Here is a 23,817-nt window from a genome sequence, read left to right as displayed (position 1 = left end):
CTTCTCCCCATTTTATTCCCAATCTTATCACATTTTCTCGCCTCTCCCTACCCTCCTCATATTCAATGTAAAACTAACTAGAACTATTACCCTTGATGGAGGCATTCCTCGTCCTCTTCCCCTTCTTCCTCTAGAGGTTCCCCTAGGAGATGAACGAGGACTGTATTGAGGGGACCCTCTGCTCCCTGAATACAATTCAAATTATTATTTAAAAAAATTGGAATTTGAAAACGACATTCAAGCAATCTTATTCGTAGTGATGTTTTTAAAAAGCAAATAGCTTAAAAATCAGCATAAAATGGGTCTTTGTCGACTGCATAATTGCTTAATGTTTATTGAGATATATAATGTTACAACTTGCACTCCACTGTATCTAAGGTTCAAAGAGAATATTAACAAAAATTATAGGAGATATAGGTAGGATGAAACATGAACAAAATCAGAATCGATCGGTTCTACTTGTTTTGGAAAAGCGAATTTTAAAAAAACCTTTGAAATTTGTCTGCCTTTTTAATTTTACAGAACAGTTAACAGAAAATTGTAAATATTATCATGACATTAATATAAGATCATATTTAAAAAAAATCAATCGTTAAAATATAATTTGACGATCCACATCCTTAACGATAGTTTTTGCCACAAACTCAGATTTGTATATCCCTGTATTTAAGCTACCCGATGTCAAATAGATCTTAAAAAATTTCAAATTATGAATTCTGTTAGATTAAATAATCTAAGTTTAAAAATAACCGGTGTACACCATCAGGTTGCAAAGATAACGAGATCCGACAATTTGGGTTTGTGACAAAGACTCATTTTGTTAGTAAATACAACCTGAAGAGCCTTGTTTAAGACGAGGAGAAGCTCCGGAGAGAAAAGGGTTTCCTAGTCCTGCTCCAGGTCCTACTCCACTAGACTCTGAAGGGGACCCTGAGATTATAAGAAATATCCGAGTTTAGAAACCCCGCTTGTAAAATTCGAAGAATCTGAAGTTATAATTCTCAAACCGTTAACTCTAATGCTATGCTTTTTCTTCTTCTTCTTGCCCTTTTTTCTTCATAGCTCAATCAATTTTTAATGGACAAAAAAAGGCTTAACCAAATCTCTTAACTAGGAGTTCTAAATTGGTTTGTGCATATCTTAAGAACATGGAAAGCCCATTTCATTCAGAGGAATTACTTATTCAGTCCAAAGTTAAAGGCTTTTTCATAGAATTACGTGGGGGCTTAAAGGAACTGATAACTTGCATTCTTTCCATGTATATCTGTGCAACTAGATGGTGTAAACATTGACTATAATATGATTTTGGAGAACTTTTATTAAGCTAAATAAAAAGTATACAAGATAAGGCTGCAATAAGGATTAGAAAATTACACCATAAAGAGAGTAATCAGTTCTCTTCTATTGTATCTAATTTGTCTGAAACTGCATGATAAATGCGTGTAATAAATACCGTGGCAGATCCCATAGTTACACCAAGATAAATTACATTGTAAATTGTCTATAAATCTAAATGCTCTTATCAGAAACTACGCAAATCTTGCGATTAACCTAACCTAACTACATCTGTAAATAACTACGTCAAACCTGTATTGTTATTGGCTTAAACTACGTTGGTATATAACGAAAACTCGTAACTACGTCTATTAATTATTAAACTTAATCTGTAACCTAGAATCAAAATACATTCAGTTGGAATTAGACGTCATGCTTTGATTATGGTGTGAGAGTAATTACTTCTTGGTTAGCAAATAATAAGCGATCTGAATCACCTACTTCAAAGATAGATATAGATTGGGAACTGGTTCAGATAAAATTGTGTCCAGATTGACATTGATAGTGAAGCATTGGTACAGATAAATTGAGTCTGGATTGACATTGATAGTAAATCATTGGTACAGATAAATCATCTCCGGATTTACATTGATAGTGAAGAATTGGTACAGATAAATTGTGTCCGGATTGGCATTGATAGCGAAGCATTGGTACAGATAAATTGTGTCCGGATTTACATTGATAGTGAAGCATTGGTACAGATAAATCGTGTCCGGATTGATATTGATAGTAAAGCATTGGTACAGATAAATTGTGTCCGGATTTACATTGATAGTGAAGCATTGGTACACATAAATCATGTCCGGATTTACATTGATAGAGAAGCATTGGTAAATATAAATTGTATCCGGATTGATATTGATAAAAAAAGCATTGGTGCAGATAAATTGTGTTTGCGAAGCATCAGTACTGATAAATCGTGTTCGGATTGACATTTATAGTGAAGCATTGGTACAGATAAATTGAGTCTGGATTGATATAGATAGTAAATCATTGGTACTATTAAATCATGTTCGGATTGACATTGACAGTGAAGCATTGGTAAACATAAATCATATCCAGATTGACATTAATAGTAAAGCATTTGTGCAGATAAATCGTGTTTGCGAAGCATCAGTACTGATAAATCGTGTCCGGATTGACATTGATAGTGAAGCATTGATGCAGATATATCGTATCCGGATTGATATAGACAGGAAAGTGTTATTGAACTGAATAGTTCTTATACCTCATAGACCAACAAGAGGGATTGAGTTGTACCTAAATTGATATGGGTCTAAACGGATGTATTGCAGTGGGGCATTTACTACATGGGTAAATGAAAAAATATATTATAAATCATGGAGATAAATAGAGCCCCCTGTCTATAGAAGTGTAGTGATCTGATAAGGAAATACAATATAGTTCGTAATGAGATATTTAAATCAATTATATATGCATGACGTAATTGGTGTAAAATATGATACGAAATAAAAGTTCCAACACATTCTTTAGTGCCGAGAACATTAATAATAAAACAGTATAAAAAAGAATACATAAAACTACACCAATGTCTCTGTAAGTTAAGCACGGTAGTCTAGATATAACACCATTAATATCGAATACTTTGTCTGTGCACTAAAAATGAAGCATTCGAAAAAATATTATAAATATGAAGATAAATAAATAAACTAGCTTGGGAACCCAGCGTTGCCCAGGTTACTCATAGTTACTTCCGCCGTTTACCCGCACTTGGTCGATTTACAGGGAAACTAAATTTGTGCTATTAAGGTCTATCCACTCAACTTAGACTATCAAAAGAACATTCCCGTGGATCTCCCGAGATCCCCAATCAAAATTTTAAGCAAATCGTTCCAGGGGTTCATGAGTTATACATACAAACAAAGAAACAGACAAACAGAGATTTATATTTATATATGTCTACTAGTAACTGTTGTTACCTGTAAATCGTCCTGATGAAGTATCAGAGAACGGAGATATTACAGAACTACGGGGTGTAACTGTAGATGCAGATCCTGGGAAACATTTGGAACATAAGGAGAGATAAATAAAATCAGGGAAATTACATATTTAAAGAAGTTTAAAACTACTATATGAATTCCATAAACCCCCCCCCCCCCACTTCCCTTTATTTACATGCAATTTTAATCTGTAGCCAACACAGTATATCACAAACCATTTTAAAGCTAATCGCATGGTCATCTAATACGTCTAAAGCTTTATTCGAAAGTTTCCCTAGAAGGGTACATTTCGTGTAAGCTGTCCCGTTTTGCCTAGCATAGCATGCTTGCCTTAGCTCCTTGAAAGTTGGCCCGGTTCTTGAAATGAACCAAAGTCTATATGTGCGCGCATGTTATGGAATTTTAATTTCTTTTTTTTTATGGTTAACGAACAATATTTTTAGTAGAACATAATGGGAAGGGGAGGTGGCAGAAATCCTAAAACAAGGAAATTGCCTAAATATTCAAATATGGCAGTTTATAATCTAACTATTTAAAAACTTTACGTTAAAATGGAAGAGGAAACAATTTCATGCAAAATAGTATACATTTGTTAACACAAATTCGAAAATATAAGGAAGACGATTTTTCCGACTCAAATGCCGTAGCCTTTTCTCTAGATGTATGTATACTCAAGATCCATTTCCGCCATGAAGCCCACATGTAACCCCCGCTTCTTCTCCCCCCCCCCCCTTCTACAGATCCCAGCCTCGGCAGTCAGCTATAAACACTCAAGACATTCACAACTCCGTCTCAACCCTGGCTCCTCCATGATGATGATACAGATACTCAGCGCAATGCACCTGTTGATCTGCCCCACCAACATGAAGCTCTACATCACCCCCCATGACTCCTTCAGGCTGATGATGCAGATACTGAACTAACAGCAGGCGTGCTTATGCCTCTGATCTCCCTATTAACTTCTTGAGAAGCTTACGTAGGAAACTAAAACGGATCTGACCGAAGTTTCCGCTATCTCGAGTTGCATTGCCTTCGATCCATTGATAAGCCCTGTTGTCCCAGTTCCCGGATCTGCTCCACCAACATGAAGCTCTACAACACTTCCATGAAGCGCCATCTAATATCCAGCATTAATTCCTTTGTTAATTTCTAAATCAACCAATTTTAACTCCGCCTTAAATGCAAATATTTCAAAACACTCGTAAATAAATGTTAGAAATATCCATTTTAGATCTCTTTATTTTATTATAGTGACTTTTCAAGTCAACAACATTATTACTAATATTATTATTTTGTTTATTTTAATTATCTTAAAGATTACCTACCGAGATTTTCAGGTAGGGAGGGGGAAGGAGATATGTCTGCTCCTACTTTTTTATATTCTCTAAATATTCAAACATAATTTTTAATTATTTTTTGAAGAAAAAACTTTTTTATCTTTCATAATTATTAGAAATAACATTGTGCGTTAAAGTGAAACACTTGAAATTCAGTGGCATGACCAGAATAACAGTATTGATGTCTTCTTATTCTTCTTATACTCATTTATTCAATGGTCGCTAAGAGTTTTATTATTTTCAAATGATTTAAAAAATAAAATATTTTTAGACAATATTCATACGAGTTATGACAATTTGAAAATAAAAAATATTTAGAATCATGTCTCATTTGACAGAAAGAAGAGAAACACCAATTATTCTAAAGTTTTAGCATAATTCATTTTTCCAATCTCAATAGTCTCCATTGCGTTTTTTACAGTTTCTTAGTCCTTACTGGGAAATTATTCTAAAACTAGCAAAAATTATGATTCCTACCTTAATGATGCTGGCCTTTTATTTCGACCTTAAATAAAGATTATTATTTTCAAATAAACAAAGAATTAAAATTAAATTAAAATGTAAACAGAAAAAAAAAAATTAAATAGTTCTTTAAAAATTTTTTTTTTGTTTTTAGTAATTTATATGAGTCTGAACACAGAAGAGTAAAATGAAAAAATAAAAATAAATCAACTTTGAAAACCCTAATTAATTCTTAGTAAGTTAAATTATAATCAAAGTTTTTCGTTAAAAATAAAATTAATTTTGTTATGTAATAAACTAATTTTCCCATAAGTACAAAACTTTTTAGAATAAAGGAAAACTTTAATTCCATCGAATTTTATCGATCAAAGTTTTGTTAATAATATTTGTTGATTTTATCAAAATAAATGTCAATAGATCTGGACGTAATTAAAAAAATCTTCATTTTCAATATTTTTCGTCCCACATTTTAATTTTTTAAGTTTTAAATTTCTAGTTCCTATAGGCAAAACTTCCTAACGAAAACTTCTGAAAGTGCCGTTTTTACAGAAAACAAATTCAAATGGCACGGGCAGCCGTAGTACATTTGAGTTTCCGAGTCGGGTCAACCTTTCCGGTCCCAGTTTGTACTGTATCACCCGGACATTGGGTAAATAAAGCAGAGACTCAATAGGACTAGCCAGGGCAACAAGGTTGACACGGTCAGACTTTAGGTTTAATTTACTGTTACTAAAGGGTCAGATGTGCGTGAAGGTTTTAAATTGAATAAATATGTCTTGATTTCCTCACCTATGGATACCCTGCTCCAATCTGATCTTTCTGAAATTTGAATTAAGTAAATATTAGAAAATGTCAAATTTACGAAAACCCCCCTATTGTTTTAACCATTTTAACACAATGTTAGATATCGAAAGTAATTGAAATTATCTGATCCTCGAGTAAAAAATTTAATTGAAATTTTTTTTAATTTGTGGCAAAGGCTCAATTTTCCTTCGAACTTCTTTTTCTGTCTAGTTTTCATTGCTCTAATTAGCAAAAACAGGCTGGATATTTACGCTAAGATTGGTCAACAATCCCTTTAAGATCAGCTGAAATTACCTAACGGAGGTCGAATAACAAGTCGAGGACGTTGCCCAGGGGGGCCTCCAGGTTTAGGAGATGTTCCTGCAGACTGAGGTCCAGGGGGAGAGGAAAGGGCTCGAGGTTCAGCTCCAGGGGGAGTGGACAGGGCTCCAGGTTCAGCTCCAGGTCCTACTCTAGCTCCGGGTACTATTCTACCTTTACGGAGAGTTACAGGGGAATCTGTTGGGGTGGAGTATATACTGGACATTGGAGCATATTCACTTTAGATTTATCTGAAATATATTTATTTTGCTTCAGTTGGAAATGGAGAACGAGGAATATATAGAAATGTCAAAAATTTTCATTTACTACCATCTAATTATTTATAGAATATTGTTAAAATTCAAATTCAAAACATTGATATTTATTTTATATCCTGGGTATTCACAGATTCTAATCTTCAAAATAATATTTTAACTGATTTACCGAGCTGTTTTTGTTTCTGGGTTTATTTTGCATTTTTTACGTTAAGACAGGATGCACATTTTATTTAACAATTTGACAAATCTAAACAGTACAGTGAGACCCCAAAAGGAAGACAATTTTTTAGCAATCTCATGTGCATTTGACATTGCTAAACCACTATATTGGAAATTTCCTTTTTAAGTAAAATGAATAAATGCTATGTTTCATGTTTTTTGGACTATTTCATATTTGAATTAAAAGTTGATTTTCACAGTTCTTTCCCTATTCCACAGTTTTATTGGTCTAACTGTACAAAAGAGTGAACGTTAAGAAAATAAAAAGATTTCAACCAAAACAAATAGAAAATAAAAATAACTGAAAAGTTTAATCTAAGAAACCATTAAATTACTTTTAACTGTCCTTCCCTGCACTCCACTAGGTTCTTCACCGTCTTCACTTTTTCATTTAGTTTTTATATCTTTAAAAGAGTTCTTCCATCTAGCTTCAAATACACTTGTGTTTCCTACTTCAAAGGCTTGAAACGTGTAACAGCAGCGTGGCAAAATAAACAATATCAAATTAAATATTTGTCTATTGCAATATCAAATTATTTTTTAAACCTCGGAGATATATACAATAGGAAGAATATATTGCAGAAAATATATAAGTGTTTACATGATATCCAGACAGTAAACAATTTCTCAAGGGCACAGAGATGTCTATTATTATTTTTAATAAGATTTATTTTCACACACAAATATAAATTAATATTTTATGGTGTAGAGACTGTTTTTTTATAGTATTTATTTATTTTCAAACACAAAATACAAAATCATAATGTATGATGGTTCAGCTTAAAATAAAACACAAAAGAAAATTTATAATGAGCCAATTGAAAGTATAATTTCTTAATTTTGTTTGATCGTATTTGTTGAAGCAAAGTATACATATTGAAATCTCAACTAAATATACATTCATTGTGCATTTACAAGTAGATAATTAGTCAGCACTCAAATAATCAAAACATTTTCAGGAATGCATTCATTGAACTTATAAATACATATTGATTCAACAAAAGTAGCAATGTATTCTCGTTGACTGTAGTAAACTTTGACATCTACCATTAGCAAAGGGTGTGATCCCATACTCGTTGACTGAAGTAGACTTTGACATCCACCATTAGCAAAGGGTGTAAACCCATACTCGTTGACTGTAGTAGACGACATCTACCATTAGCAAAGGGTGTGATCCCATACTCGTTGACTGAAGTAGACTTTGACATCCACCATTAGCAAAGGGTGTAAACCCATACTCGTTGACTGTAGTAGACTTTGACATCTACCATTAGCAAAAGGTGTAAACCCAATCTAGTTGATTGTAGTAGACTTTGACATCTTCCATTAGAAAATATGTAAACCCATTCTCATTGACTATAGCAGACTTTGACATCTACCAATAGCAAAGGGTGTAAACCCATTCTCCCAAATCTATCTATATATATAATCAATCTGTATTTCGTCCTATCTTTAATCTTTATCTTGCCAAATCTGCATGATCTGTATCATGTCCTTTCTGTATTATCTGTATTGTGTTCTATCTGCTAAATCTAAATCATGTCATATCTGTAAAATCTGTATCATGTCCTTTTTATAAAATCTGTATCTTGTTCTATCTGTATAATCTATATCTATTCTCATCTGTATAACCTGTATTTTGTCCTATCTGTATTATGTCCATTCTGTATAATCTGTATCTTGTCCTATCTATATCATCTGTATTGTCCTTTCTGTAAAAACTGTAAAATGTCCTATCTGTATTTTGTCATATCTGTGTAATCTGTACCTTGTTCCTATCTGTATAATCTGTATCATGTCTTATCTGTTTAAGCTGTATCATATGCATTTTGTTCTATCTGGTAGAACTATGTATCCAGATTAACTAAATGTTGTGTAAGTGCTCTGGTAGAGCTATGTATCCGGATAAACTAAATGTTGTGTAATTGCTCTGGTATAGCTATGTATCCGGATAAACTAAATGTTGTGTAATTGCTCTGGTATAGCTATGTATCCGGATTAACTAAATGTTGTGTAAGTGCTCTGGTAGAACTATGTATCCGGATAAACTAAATGTTGTGTAAGTGCTCTGGTAGAGCTATGTATCCGGATTAACTAAATGTTGTGTAAGTGCTCTGGTATAGCTAGGTATCCGGATTAACTAAATGTTGTGTAAGTGCTCTGCTAGGTATCCGGATTAACTAAATGTTGTGTAAGTGCTCTGCTAGAGCTATGTATCCGGATTAACTAAATGTTGTGTAAGTGCTCTGGTATAGCTAGGTATCCGGATTAACTAAATGTTGTGTAAGTGCTCTGCTAGAGCTATGTATCCGGATTAACTAAATGTTGTGTAAGTGCTCTGGTAGAGCTATGTATCCGGAATAACTAAATGTTGTGTAAGTGCTCTGCTAGAGCTACTGGAACTGACCTTGTTATACTATATTGATACAGATGTGAATACACTTGTTTGAATAAAAGCTTTGCATTATTTTATCATCAGCCATACAGACATGATCAATGTTTAGATATTTACTTCAGATTCAGGTCATCATCATGTACAGAGTTCTCCCATAAAGATAATACTTTAATGACGACGTTGATGAAAGGTGTGTTTGATTCACAACAGTACCCTTTTCACCTTGACTGACAAGAACTATGGTTTTATCCTTCCAGATTTCTCTACGGAAAAGCTTGTTATAGTTTTACCACATGCTGTTTTTTATTTAAAAAATATTTCAACAGTTGCAGAGAATAAATATTTTCTTTTAAATATTAATGAACCACGTTGGACGAAAAAATATTTGGAAAATTATATGCCTTTAGCGTACACTCCAGTTTTTAAGATGTAATTTAGAAACCATTTTGATTCCTGTAGTAAATGTATTACAATGCTAATGAATGATCTGACGAATCTGACGAGCGAGGGACGGCACACCACACAATATTTCGTCCTGACCACAAATGACGTCACAACACACCATTACTTCGTCCGGCCACACCTTTTCGTCTGTCATTGTTTAATTCTTTTTTTTTAAAGTATTAATTAAAATCTTTTTTTCACAATCCCTTAATCAAATTAAAACCTATAGCCATGTTCCCAACTTTAAAAATGTTAATTTTTGTTGTAGATCCTAAAAATCCCAGCTCCCTATCAACAAAAAGTTGCAAATTAGGAGTAAAATATGAAAACATCATTTCCGGACAAAAAATAGGTGAGGCATACATATTTTCCGTTCTTTGCTAATATCCTTTAATTTTTCAGAAAAAAATGTATTTTAAACAAAATCAAACCATATTGAATAACATGGCGATGCCTAAATTTGAATAAAAAGTTATAAAGCATAAGAAATACATTTTAAAACACAGGAGCAATGACCAGACGAAGAAATTTGTGGTCGGAAGAAATTATGGTGAGTTGTGGCGTCATTGGTGGTGCGGACACAAAAATGGTGTGGTCACGCTCACGTGACAGTTTCCATATGGATTCTGGATTCTGGAACCATGAATTTGAGAAATAATAGCATAATCTTAAACTTAATCATAAAATCTACCAATCGGTGGAAACTTTCGCATTTTTAATCTGTATTTACAGAACATACTTAGTCGTTTTTCTTTCCACCCTGGCGGATAATTCGGACACGATCACTTTTTTTATTTTTATAGTTTTTTTTTTCTCTTTGTGAATTTCACTAACATTCCCAAAATTTAACTTAATCCTATAATTCAAAAATTTAACTTAATCCTAAAATTCAGAAATTTAACTTAATCCTATAATTCAGAAATTTAACTTAATCCTATAATTCAAAAATTTAACTTAATCCTAAAATTCAAAAATTTAACTTAATCCTATAATTCAAAAATTTAACTTAATCCTATAATTCAAAAGTTAACGCTGTGAATATCGTACCCATAAGTTTTCACCCCTGTTCAGTGGTCACAAAAGAAGAACTAAACACAAGGCAAGAAGTTTCAATTTATCCTGAAAATCTTAATATTTACGGAGTTTCCGGTCGTCTCATACTGTCTCATCCTTTGTGGGTAACCCCATACTAGTTGTAGGTTTTATTAAATAAGACCACAATCATTCCATAATTTTCTGGTTACCACTGTACAGTGGACAGTGTACAGTGTACATAACAGAGTAAACGAGAATTAATCCTCTAAAGGTATATCAATAAATTAATAATAAATAAATAATAAATAATTAATAATTAAATATTTAAGTTTATTAAAAATATAAAACTTCTTCATATAAATACATACCAGAAAACTCACAATCAGTTTTGTCAATTAATTAAAAATCCCATTTTCGTGAGGTCACGGTATCAAATAAATAAATACAGTTTTAGGGGACATATTATAGATGTAGGCTAGTAAATTCATCTTACTGCTATGTTTTAATTATTGAAAGAGTTAAGAATTGCTTTCTAAATCTATTTTAACGAAATTATATTGCAATTTGAATATTTACAATTTGTGATGATTTAACCCTGAACTACAACTAAACTGCAGGACCCAAATAAACATGGGAATTCAGTGAATAATTCGATATCGTCTTTTTTAAATAATTTTTTGTTATAGTAAAGTGATACCTACTGAGAAAGCTGTAATCCGTAAGATTTTCGTCTGCTATGTTTCCAATTTGTTTGTTTATGTGTTGACTGCATACGGTTTTAGTTAGTAAACAAGAAAATTACAGTATAAAAACAGAGTAAACTTGTCCGTCTTCACTGTTCATCTTGCAAAGACATTATAGACACCTTTTTACAGCCAGTTACTGTTTTCATAAAATAAACTCCATCAGACATAATGATATTATGACTTTTGAAATTAGGTATAACAATGGTAATTCTTAACATAAACTATATCGAATTCGTCACTGAATTCCCATGTTTATTGGGACACATTGATGTAAACTACTATTTTGTAAAAATATTGCTCTTTGAAGGAGTATTGTTTATGATACAATCCTCATAATGGCTATAAATGTAAATACAGACTATTATTGGACAAGTGATGTTTATTTCAACAGGGGTAAATATTTTCCAAAACCTAATTACCTCACTTTCTAAAAATGTACACAATTATCAAAATGTTCTGTGCATCAAGAGGGTGAAATGATAAGCTTAAGTTTCATTGCAGAGACGGTTCTTTTCTCTTCCGAGGGTTCAACCTTTAACGTACAGAGCGTCCCATATCATACAGGATTATCTCCAATCTTTAACACCAAAATAAACCCTTAATACTCGAAAAACTCATCATTTTCCGCAAGAAAATTCTTATATAAGCCTTATGTTATTTTTCAAAATGATTCATTCTAATGATATTTTCTAATTAGTTCCGAAAATCGTAATTTAGACCCGTTCTCGGTCTAATATGATGTGGGACACCCTGTAGTTTACCTTGCTTTTCTTTTAGAGGTCAAGGGTTCTCTGGAATACAAGAAATGAACAACTTACTCTGATTTAAGGAGCTAAACAGTTCAATTAAAAAATGTTATGCAATTGATTGCCATGCAAACGTTTCAACTTAAGCTTGAAGTATCATTTTTTAAGGAAAATGTGAATAGTTTTGTAGAATATCTAAATACCCCTGTTCCAATGTTTTCAGATAAAAAACTGCATTCCTTCGGATAGTTGATAAAATTGACTGGAAAATAAGACCAGTAGAAAACCTTCGCTTGCATTCTTTAGTTCATAGTTTGCCGAATCTCAAACTCAGGTTTTAAAACATTTCATTTTTTAAATTATCACATTTATAGTTTGTGTTGTTGTACTCCTCCAACAATGACAAAATAAAGTGAATGTTCAGATATTTGACCATCAGGGGGAGATATCAAGAGTATGATATTTTGTAATGCAAAAATATCTGAGCAGACCCTTAATTCAAAAACTGGCTTTTTAAGTTGCAAACAATTTTCAAATTTTTTATAATTCGTAACATTTTTATAAACACTATTTTTTTTAGTATTATGCAATTAGAATAGTCAATTATTTTTGCTCATTTTCACTGCACGGGATCTGCTTATCACTGGACTGTTGATATTATTACTGAATCTAAAAACATATTAAACACGGAGCTCAAATTACTTTGATTGTTTGCATCACAACCCAGAACATTGGATAGACGATCGCGCAAAAATAAAAATTTAGTTTCCAATACTTTCATATTCTTAAACTGGCCGATAAATTTTTAAATAAAGGGTAAAATATAACGGAAAAAAATATATTGCTTTTTTAAGAAGGAAATCGAAAAGTAAAATAAAAAAATTTGGACTTTTGCAACTAGGATTTAACAAAAATATTTTTTTAAGAATCAAGAATAAATTAAATCAACGCTCCTAATAAATCCACGATCTATGTACATTTACAAAAATCCATCTCGAAAAATGTATGCTTTGCGAATGAAGTAGTAAGAGCATTTAAATGCTTATTTATGTGATTTTTAACATAATCGATATTGTATTTTGGATCCTGTTTAAACAAATGCACTATTCTACGGAACAATTCAGGATTTAAATAAAGAAATTGGGATTTAAAAAAATGAAAGAGTAAGGCCACAACCAGTCTTCACCCTTTGTCTTGATTTCCGTCTTTTCTTTGGGTCAAATGAAATGTCTCCAGACTTTGTGATAGAATTAGGAATTTTCCGACGTTCAGTTAAAAACTAAGCCATCTTAGGCTCTTTTTGCATTAAAATGAGTCTAATTCTATTCAAGTTATTTATACTTATTGCATGAGTATAAAAGGGTTAACTGCTTTACAAGATACAAGGAGAGCTTATTCGATATTGTCAAACGGTCGCAATGCTTAATTTGTCAGGGTGAAAAGATTGATTGATTAGCTTAAGTACTCATTGATTGATTACGTTTACCTACAAATGGGTTCAATGATAAATATCAGCGGTTGGAACCTCATTGATCAATTGGCGCCAGGTCTAAAAAGATTCATCAAAAATTAACCACTAGATGTCTCCCTGATGAAATAGAATTCATAGGTATATTTTCCCAGGCTGTTAGTTTCAACGTTTGGAAAAACAAAAACTTAAGGCAATCAATAAATAAAATTTTAAAGTAATCGACTATATGCAAAATGCAAAATGGATTTTTCCTAACATATTGTGATTGCCATGGGACATGGATATGGCGAAGGAGAATGTTTTAAACTTAGAAATGCAATGGATCAAAGGTTGAAAGTGATTCAGAAGTTGTTCAGTAGAAATCTAGAATTGTGTTTGTTAAAGGGTTAAAGGTTGCTGCGAAGTGATGGGGGAGTGCTGATAAATGTTAAATGGCCGGAGGGAGGTTGGAGTGCAGAATGCTGATAACTGGTTAGTGGCCGTAGGAAGGTTGGAGTGCTAAATGCTGAAACTGGTTAAAGACTGGAGAGAGGTTGGAGTGCTGAACGATGTTAACTGGTTAGAAGCCGGAGGGAGGTTGGATCCTCAATGATGTTTGTTAATTGGTTATTAGTGGCCGCTGGGAGGTAGGAGTGCTAAATGCTGATAACTGTTCAACAACTTGAGGGAGGTTGGAGTGTTGAATGATGATAGCTGGGTAGTCGGTGGAGGGAGGTTGGAGTGCTAAATGCTGATAACTGGTTAGAGCAGTGAGTCTAATCCAGCAAAGGATTGCTGAGTTGTCTGTGATGGAACATTTGTACCCAGGATCGTCTATAAAGATAAAACTCAATTAAAATCATAACATGTCTTTTTAAAATTTCGGAATTTCGGAAAAATAGAAAAAAGGTTTAAATTTTTGAGTTTAACCTTTTAGGAAGATAATCTTTACACAATAAGTAATGATCATGATGTTTATATATTTTTAACCGAAATTTCATAAAAAAAAAGACTGCGAATCAACGGATTTACGAATTGATTTAAATCACGGATAGAAATACTGGAACAATCCTATTTAAAAGTAGGATATACCTGTGTTTGAGGAATGGTAGGACGAGGGGCTGACATTGAGTTCATGGGTACACTGCTCGTCTTCTTCTTATCCTTATCCAGGCTGAAGTTCAACAAAGAATTGTTTAAGTTCCCTAGATAAGAGAATTTATGAGATATCCTTAAATTAATATTGAAAAAATAGCTGGAAATATAAGAAAAAATAAGCTTGAAGGGACTTTGTGTGAGGTCCTAATTCAGTTAATTTCAATCTGATCTATTACTTTTTGCAATAAAAACATTTAACATTGAACTCGGTTACCTCACATTGTGCTTCAAATCGACCCCAAAAAGGTCAACCTCGTTTGACTTTGAAAATTTCTTTGGTCATGACTCGTATAATGGTTTAGTGGGTTAGAATCCCATTTCACATAAATCTGAACACACATGGAGGACCCAAAAAATGCCCCCAAATCATGCAAAAATAATTGTTAGATTAAAAAAGTTTACTTTAATGACCCCCCCCCCCAAAAAAAAAAATGCCAAAAATAATTAAGTCTTTAAATTATGGGTTTTTTGTGTAAGTTGGCGATATATAAATATCTATTCCGTAACGGGACAATAGATTGTTTTATTGCCAATGATATAAATAGTAATAAACTTTAACGAAATATAAAGGAGAGAAAAATAGTAATATACAATTGAAAGTTGAAATAAAAGATAAACATTGCTATAAGGAATAAAATAAATAGGAGAATTAAGAAGGAAATAAAAAAGGTGAATTTTGAGATTTCAAAGAACAAATTAAAAGTCAAAGTAAGATTGAAAGAAAGAAGGAAGCCATAATTGAGAATAATAAAATACACACAATGATTCTTACAATATAGAACTTTTAAATCTATATTATCATAATTTTTTACTCAGTGGTCATCTCATTTCTTCTTTTCTTTTATCTATTTATCCTTTTTACCGCCCACTTATTTATGTCTTTCATTTTTTTCTTTAATTTAAACGTTTTCTAAATATTTTTCCTTTTTTATAACTTGACCTATTTCATATTCATATCTCTGATACATTTTATTCATACACCTTCCCGATATATACTTTGTTCTAAATACAAATCTTTCTTTTCTATGATAATCTTTCTAACTTCTCCTATTAGCTCCTTTATCTATTGTATTATTACGTTATTCAAAATATATTTATCACTTCACATTTAACTTTATTATTGCATAATCCTCCATGTTTTCTCTGGTCAAATTTAGATTTTAAAATAAATTAATAAAAATCGGCAATAACTTTATTTTTTTATATACTTATTGTAAATTGAATTTCGATGACCACCATTACTTTTAGCATGTAGAAATGCTGGGTCGTAGAAATAACATTTTTTGATTAAATACACATTTTGTATACTTTTGGCCATTTTTATATTTCAAGCATTATTGGGAAGTGTGTTCAGATTTTTGTGAAATCAGATTCTGATCACCATAAACATCTTAGAAAGAAAATTTTAAGTCACACGAGGTCGACTTTTTGGGTCGATTTAGAGCACAGTGCTGAACAATTCGAGTTTAGCCTTTACCCCTTTTCAATTTCACAAAAATATTTATAAGTTTTTAAAAATAACTTAAGTTTTAATTTTTAATTCCAAAAAGTTGTCCTGTTTTACCTAGATCCTGCCATGTACTACCAACATGAACACTATTCCCATTCATCTGCTGACCGTTTGGTTGTTTAGGGGCTGACAAGGCACTGCTGGCAGGCTGCAGAGGTAAAGAAGATGGACCTACTCCACTCATCATTCCAAACCCAGGCATGCCCATCACTGATTGTCCCATTGCTGGCTGTCCCATAAATTGCCCACTCATTACAGGTTGGGACACACCCATTAGCTGCGGTGCACCCATCGGAGGAAAAGAAGGTGTGGCAAAGTCCAGCCCACCTAGTAGATCCATTGACGAGGCTGGGTTAGTTGGGTTAGCTTGAGTTGGGACGGATGAAAATGTTTGAGCTAAAGGTTGAACTGGAAGAGAAGGAACTGGGGCAGGAAGATCAACTCCTGAGAAAAGATCAAGTCCTGCAGAGCTTGGTTGAGTAGTATTAAATCCACCAAACAAATCTTCTCCTACCTCCTGCTTAACATTGGATTCCTGAGCCTCAAAGGCGGAGGAAAAATCGGCAAATCCGCCGTTAGAATCATTCTGATTGCTAGAAAATGAGTCACCATCTAAGGCGTCTTGAATAGGTGCATAATCGCTGGCTCTAGGATCAAAATCGTCAATTTCATGATCTGGTTGAGTTGGTTTAGGTCCACTTTCAGAGAAAAATAAATCCACCATTTTGTCGTTTTTTCCCGCATTTACTGAACGCTGCTGATTTGTTTCCTCGTGGGTTTTAGCTGCAAAGACTGCAGCTGCTCCTAGATCAACCTTCTTTATCGGTCTCCCGGATTTTCCAGTTTTAGCGCTTGTCGATTTAAAATCTGAAGTTGACCCCCCGCTGGGTTTACTAGGTAGAGATGATCTAATCTTAGAAAAATCATCTTCATCTTTAAAGTCTGATGCTCCGGGTGCTGATTTCTCACTCGTTTTGTCTTCGTCGTCGCTATCATATTTTCTCCCTAAATGTAGATAAATAAAAAATTTATTTTAAATTATGGATGAAGGTTCTTTAAAACAACTGGTGTGGATTAATCATGATTTTACCTGACGAAGATCCAAAGTTTCCTCCAGTAGTTCCTTTCCAATCAGATTCCCAGCCTCCCCCTCCACCTCCAGACCTGAACAGTAATAATTAATAATTTAAAGTTTGTCACTAATTATACTATACTTTCTCCCGTACGTGGATGAAAGTTACGATAGAAAGCTGCGAGTGATGTGGATTGTGGAAGGGGATAGGGTCGCGTAAGGATATTGGGTTCACTACCGGTGTCTGGGGCAGATACCGGTGGAGGATTTATGGGGACTGAGTCTGTCCCGGATAGAAAACTATGGACCCTAATAATGTTCTGCATCCCCCCCCCTGGACAAATTCCAATCTACCAAATAAATAATATCAAGCAAATCGAATACTTCCAAGATCTGACAAGATGGAATCAGAAGAGAAGAAAACCAGGAGCCATGTGTCAAATCATAAACGGTTAGGATTCAAAGATTGAAAACGTAAAGAAAATATTTTTACCTGAATCCCATAGAATCACTTGACATTCCAACATACTTGTCCTTGTTCTTCTTCGCTTTCTTTCTATCCTCACGTAGCCTCTCATCATCCTACAGTAGAACATATTGATGGTATATTAGGACGGTTCAAGCGTATTGGCGGTTGGGTTAATTAAGTCAAGGATAAATACCATAGATTTCTTTATATTTTTTTTCTGATATAGGTTTTCTAATATGAGATATCCGATTCTGGGTTTTCTGATAGTGTTTTTTATATTGTGTATATTCATATTTAGTTTTCTAATAGTATTTTTTTTTATGTTGGGTTTCCGATATTGGGTTTCTCATTTTGAATTTTCTGATCTTGGGTTTTCTGATATTGTGATTTTTGATAAATAGTCTAGATTTCTTTAAATTGTTTTCTTCTACTATGGGTTTCTGATAATATTGGTTTCTGATATTGGATTTTTTTATGTCGATTTTTCTGATATTAGAGTTTCTGATATTGGGGTTTCAAATATGGTTTAACAAAAATATATGGAATGCATGAAATACCTGTATAAAGTCCAGCATATCTGTAACCTTGTGTCTGATGTTTACACCCTGATCCTTCCCCATCTCATCAACAAAAGTATAGTTTTCTAGAGACCTGAAAATAATATATTTTTCAATAAATTCATACTTTTTCACTTATTTCTTTTGATTATTGGAAAAAAATAGATTTTCAGATGTTGTTTCAATGACAGAAAAAGGGAAGACTAAATCGATAACATTTTTATTAAGTTAAAAAAAGTATATAAGTAACAAATTGTGATGTATACTGAAGATGATTTTTGCTTTTCAGAGAGAAAAATTTTTTATATTCAATTAAGATGTTTATTATTTTCAGTGGCAAAAAAATATTCACTTTATTTTTGTTATTTGAAAAAATAGGATTAAAAAATCGTGGCGTAAACCTAAGATCGTATAGATGTTCTCTGGCTGAAGTTACAACACGCTCCGATCCATTCTTTAGTAAATAATCCAGCAGCAGTAGAGATTTATACACTCGCCTCCAATTCTGAAATTAAAATTAGTTTTTAACAAACTATATATAATATATATATTCCTGTATTGAAACCTTAAACCTGTTGTTTACTTATATAACAGTTGTATAAATAGATTCCCATTCATTGATTTACAACTACTTCTGTTTGCATTGATTGAAGTAACATCCTTTAAATATATGTGTACACATAAAAAAACTAGCTTGGGAATCAACAGAGGCGTAGTCATGAGGGGGCTATGGGGGCTAAGCCCCCCCCCCATAGACCAGGGAAATCTATGGATTTCAGTGGGTTTTCGGGAAAAAAAGGGTGCGGGAAAAAAGGGTGCTGAGTCCCCTCCCCCTGGAAAAAAAATGTTAAGCCCGACCCTTGACAAATTCCTAACTACGCCCCTGGGAACCAAGTTTTGAATTGCCTAGAACCAAAATTTCCCGTAAAAGTCAACATATTCAACTTAGAAGTCTTAAACAAAGCTAAGAACATTTCCGTGGTTCTACGAGTTTTCCAATCAAAATTTGAGGCCAATCTGTCAAAGGATTCAAGAGTTATGATCGAACCTACAAACAAGCAGAAAAACAGAGATGTTGTATGCACTCCTTTAGTAGATGATAATTGTCCAAATGATAAATCAAAAATTATGTTTATAAAATAGAATTTCATCTAAAAACTCTCTGACTGACGAAGCTAAATCCATCATAGAAAATATACGAGAAATTCACTTTGGTTTCATTTTAATAATTTTCCGTTTATTCAAGATAGAAATTAATGTTTTAACTTTTCTGAAACTTTTCGTCTAGATCTTGGTTCATCTATTTAAAAAAAATGTATATTCTTGTAGAAAAGTCAATTATTTTTAATCTTTTTTTTTCGCTAAATAGGGGGAAGAATAATTTTTATGGGGAAATAATAATATTTAAAAGCGGGAGGTGGAAAATTGATGTCTAATTTTGATTTTTTTTTGTAAATAAATTTGTTTGTTACCTGTGTATTGTCCGGCTAGCATGAGAATTAAAAATGAAATTAGTTTTGAAATTTCATAAAGAAAATACAGAAATAAAAGTTAAATATAAAGGTGCTTCTATACCTGTCTGTTCTCCTGGAGCATCCGTTTCCAAAGCATCCCCATAGCTTCAGGGAATGCTTCGTAGGCAAAGGTAAAATTTGATATTTCCTGCATCTGTTGGCCTAAACCAGATTTCACTTATTCACTGACATTATTAAAGGTTTTCTTTTCTTAACTCAAGGACAGGGGTGTATATTTTAAAGATTTTTTTTAAAGATCAGGATAGAAAAAAAGGACAAGCTTTTTAATCCTTTTTGATATGTTTTACCCAAAGGGGAAAAAATTATTACCAAAAGTGGGAAATAATTTTTAAAGAAACTATACACCCCTGCTCAAGAGATTGTTTACCAACTTCAAAGTACTTTAAACAGTCCAATTTTTGAGAAAAGGAACACACTGACACAACCAAGTATATTATACCGTTCAAAAATATTCGAGACCCAGAGGCAGAATGGTCAAAACGTTTAGCAAAAGATTTCTTTGCGTTTTTATTTAATGAAGTGAAATCGTTTTTATTTTTCGAAAATAGACTTACTAGCAGGGTATGACTATCACAGGATATCGAAGAGGAATTAAATTAATGCGTAGATCTTCATAATATGAGATCAAGGCTTGATCCCGAGATTTCAAGCTCTGTATTTACCTGATGGTCCCCAGGGATCATCATTAGTTGCCTCCCTGACCTTGGCTTCTGTCTCTGTATAGTTCATCACAATGTTGGTCGCTTTGTCAACCAGCTCTCTCACCTTAACAAACATCGTCGTAAAAATAGTTTTTAACACTCAGTTTCTTAAGGGTATTTTAATTAGGGGAAATGAAAAAATTCAAAAGGGGGTAAAACTTGTAAGTAAATGTCCAATTTTCATCCATCACCTCCCCCCCCCTTCCCACCCGGCCCCCTCATTCTACGAAAATCATTGAAATCCTGCCCCTTTGTCAAAAATTAAAATTCCTCTAATTATGCTGATTCTTTTCCCAAAGCTTGTTCATTGTTCAATGTTCAAACTTTGTCTTTTTGGAGAAAATATGACTTTTAATTTGGGAAAAATTACACCTCCATTATTGGTAAGTTAAACATTAGATAAAAATCATTTATTTGAAGCTGTTTTTCATCATTCCATTAGGTCTTGTTGGAGACCCCAATATTTTCATTGGAGACCCCCTTTTTTTCATTGGAGACCCCCAGATTTTCGTTGGAGACCCCCAGATTTTTATATGAGCCCCCCAGATCATCATTGATGACCTCATATTTTTGTTGGAGACCCTCATATTTTCGTTGAGAGTCCCCCATATTTTCATTGGAGACCCCCCAGATTCCCATTGACGACCCAATATTTTCGTTGGAGACCCCCGTATTAGGGGTCCCTAATAAAAATCTTAGGGTCTCCAACGAAAATCTGGACGTCTCCAACGAAAACCTAAGGGTCTGCAATGAAAATCTGAGGGTCTCCCAACAAAAATCTGAGGGTCTCCAATGAATATATGGGGGTGCCCAATAAAAATATGGGGTCTTTAACAAAAATATGGGGTCTCCAATGAAAGTATGGGGGTCTCCAACAAAAATATGGTGTCTCCATTGAAAATTTAGGGGTCTCCCATGAAAATATGGGGTCTGCAACGAGACGTCCATGGGGATCTCCAATTAAAGGGGTTCTTCAATAGTACTCCAATGATGATGATTTTTTCCCAGACTCTATTTATAACCCCTAATAAATGAAAATATAAAATAAATCTATCTATGTTACCTAGAAAAATTTGTTACGTTAAATGATATTTTGGTTTGATTTTGAATAATTTAAAAACTTGTTTTCAGAAACAATGATTGAGATATTCAATGAAGAAAAAATAATTGGGGGTGGAGAAATGGGGGGATGTTCCCCTGGAAAATTGGGGTGACGTCCCCATCCCTGGAAAACTGGGGGGACTTGGCTCCCCCCTGGCAAAATTAGGAGTGCGGTAGACGCCATCTAGCACTTTAATTTTGATTTTTAAAAATAGATTCAAATAGATTTTGCCTGCGGACTCAAAGTCAATATTTTTTATAAAAATTACTTACACATTTTCAACCTTCCCCCAAGCTGTTCATGGTTTTGACATAAAAATGACCAAATTCACTGTAAAAAATTCCAGGGGGGGGGGTGATAGAAAAAATACGACGCAATAATTCAATTATTCTCCCCCTCTCCCCTGGAAAATATCAAAATAGATCAGTCTTATCAATCTCTAGAAGGCCCCCATTAGAGACAGCTTAACACTTTTCATTCAAATATTCGTAGCTTAATTTCCTTCAGAATTGATTTTAATGAAATTTGGGAGATTTCATTTTATTTCCAAACATTTTATAATTCTATCCCAGATTTTTTACACCTGGCAAACAATTGAATAATGCAATTCTAAACTTTTTTTCCCAACCTTCCACATCGAGACCATTCCGTTCAGGTTCATGTTCATAATCACAGTAGGAGTATCACAACCAATCTAAAATAAAAAAAGAATATTTGGTGGTCTTCTACAAAGGAGAGGTGGGGAAAAAAAATGATCCGTAGGTCTGCATAAGATGGAGATCAATACGATCCATGGGTAATTTCCTAGAGAACGATTTTTGGAACCCCCCCCCCCCTACTATCAATTTTGTACATGGATCTTAAATGTAAGAGGATCTTAAATGTAAGACATGTGGCCGCAGCGCTCGGCCCCTAGCCTGTCCTAGCCGCAGCGCTCGGTCCAGAAAGTATCCTTACCTAACCTAACCCGTGGCCGCAGCACTCGGCCCCCTAGCCTGTCCTAGCTGCAGCGCTCGGCCCAGAAAGGTGTCTTAACCTAACCTAACTTAAATAAAAGAAATTGTCATAACTTAACCTAACCCGTGGCCGCAGCGCTCGGCCTCCTAGCCTGTCATAGCCGCAGCACTCGACCTAGAAAGTGTCTTAACCAACAACCCTAAATAACAAAAAATAAATAATAATAAATTTGCTGAAAAATAAGGGGTCATGTACAAAATTGATAGGAGGGGGTGGGGCCGGGGGGTGTCAAAAAATCGTTCTCTAGGACAGACCCGATCAATGCTTGATTTCCAGATTCATAACAAAAATGTCTGGCTTCATTTAAACGTGTTTTATACAAAACTTACAAACTAATTCATCGCGACCAATGGTTAATCTTTTTATTCTACACTTCCTTAATAAAATTCATTTGATAAACATATATTAAAAAACTACATTGAAGATCTAGGTTTTAGAATATTGATTTGAATTTCATATTAAAAATAGATATAAAAAACACAAGGTTCATAATTACTTTACAGTAACTAATATTATTACATTTATTCAATGAAACTTACCCAAAAATAAACTTTATTACACGTACACACAAGAACCAGCAAGTTAAATCTGAAATAACTTATAATTCTGACTCTATACATCTTTAATTCATTCAAAATTTAGCTGACATAGCTGTAAAATTGTAGAAATTTAAATTCCTTTAGAGAGTTTTGTAACTATGTTAATGCAAATGTCACTTGATATTTGTTGAACAAACACAACAAAACTAGTTTTCTGTGTTTCATTGCCTACTGCTTGAATTTGCCTAGGATTCGACCAAATACCAATCTAGGCAAGTATTTAGTTAGATAGATAAATAGATAGGTAACTGCCAGGGTTTAGTTGTGGATAATATACCTGCCTCTCTCTCTCTAGTAGTGTACACACACGTCAGAGAAAAAGAGGGATTTATCGGGATTCAAATTATATGTTTTTGTAGATCCTAACTTTTAGTGAAAGAAAAAAATTAATGAGGAGCAGGGGCGGATGCAGGATTTAAATGAGAGGGGTGCTAGATTATTTCGGAACAAACAAATCCAGATTTATAAACTAAAAAAGGGAAACAATTTTTTTAAAGGGACAGTAAAGGAAAAATGAAAGGGGGTATAGGCTGAAAGCTAATCACTTTAGTTCTTGATCGCGCCCCATGAAAGTTTTATCTGATG

The 23,817-nt window shown here is 33.4% G+C and overlaps 2 protein-coding genes across 3 annotated transcripts in view; both read right to left on the bottom strand.

The window, feature by feature from the left end:
* The window catches only part of LOC111703817 (ras-related protein Rab-3), a 20,515-nt gene extending 14,069 nt beyond the window's left edge, over positions 1 to 6,446 (bottom strand). Inside the window, exons 1-7 of one of the 2 annotated variants that reach the window (XM_023475880.1) lie at positions 6,194 to 6,446; positions 5,885 to 5,914; positions 5,111 to 5,138; positions 4,622 to 4,680; positions 3,276 to 3,350; positions 835 to 930; positions 91 to 185 (exon numbers count right to left, since the gene is read on the bottom strand). In XM_023475880.1, coding sequence (XP_023331648.1) covers positions 91 to 185; positions 835 to 930; positions 3,276 to 3,350; positions 4,622 to 4,680; positions 5,111 to 5,138; positions 5,885 to 5,914; positions 6,194 to 6,425 — 615 coding nt within the window. In that variant the 5' untranslated portion in view covers positions 6,426 to 6,446. The remainder of the gene's footprint in view (positions 1 to 90; positions 186 to 834; positions 931 to 3,275; positions 3,351 to 4,621; positions 4,681 to 5,110; positions 5,139 to 5,884; positions 5,915 to 6,193) is intronic. The other variant, XM_023475881.1, reaches the window with a different exon arrangement.
* A 5,819-nt stretch (positions 6,447 to 12,265) lies between these two features.
* Positions 12,266 to 23,268, bottom strand: LOC111703815 (clathrin interactor 1). Its single transcript, XM_023475878.1, has 12 exons — positions 23,173 to 23,268; positions 22,245 to 22,310; positions 20,476 to 20,578; positions 19,854 to 19,954; positions 18,680 to 18,783; positions 18,279 to 18,372; positions 17,746 to 17,834; positions 17,271 to 17,344; positions 16,235 to 17,185; positions 14,605 to 14,717; positions 13,549 to 14,346; positions 12,266 to 12,731 (listed from the first exon to the last, which is right to left on the bottom strand). The coding sequence occupies exons 1-11, from the start codon at positions 23,251 to 23,253 to the stop codon at positions 14,275 to 14,277; spliced, it is 1,848 nt and encodes a 615-aa protein (XP_023331646.1). The 5' UTR covers positions 23,254 to 23,268; the 3' UTR covers positions 12,266 to 12,731; positions 13,549 to 14,274.
* Positions 23,269 to 23,817: the final 549 nt, after the last annotated feature.

The sequence above is a fragment of the Eurytemora carolleeae genome, unplaced genomic scaffold (assembly GCF_000591075.1).
Source record: "Eurytemora carolleeae unplaced genomic scaffold, Eaff_2.0 scaffold579, whole genome shotgun sequence".
NCBI classification, from domain to species: Eukaryota; Metazoa; Arthropoda; class Copepoda; order Calanoida; family Temoridae; genus Eurytemora; species Eurytemora carolleeae.
This window is presented reverse-complemented; position numbering and strand designations above follow the sequence as displayed.

What these genes read in the sequence shown, in the direction of transcription:
- LOC111703815 (XM_023475878.1), bottom strand. Translation starts at nt 23,253, where the DNA reads ATGTATAGAGTCAGAATTATAAGTTATTTCAGATTTAACTTGCTGGTT. An exon ending in ATATGCTGGACTTTATACAG is followed by an intron (nt 17,835 to 18,278) that starts GTATTTCATGCA and finishes GTTCTACTGTAG; the next exon opens with GATGATGAGAGGCTACGTGA. An exon ending in AAACTTTGGATCTTCGTCAG is followed by an intron (nt 17,186 to 17,270) that starts GTAAAATCATGA and finishes ATCTACATTTAG; the next exon opens with GGAGAAAATATGATAGCGAC.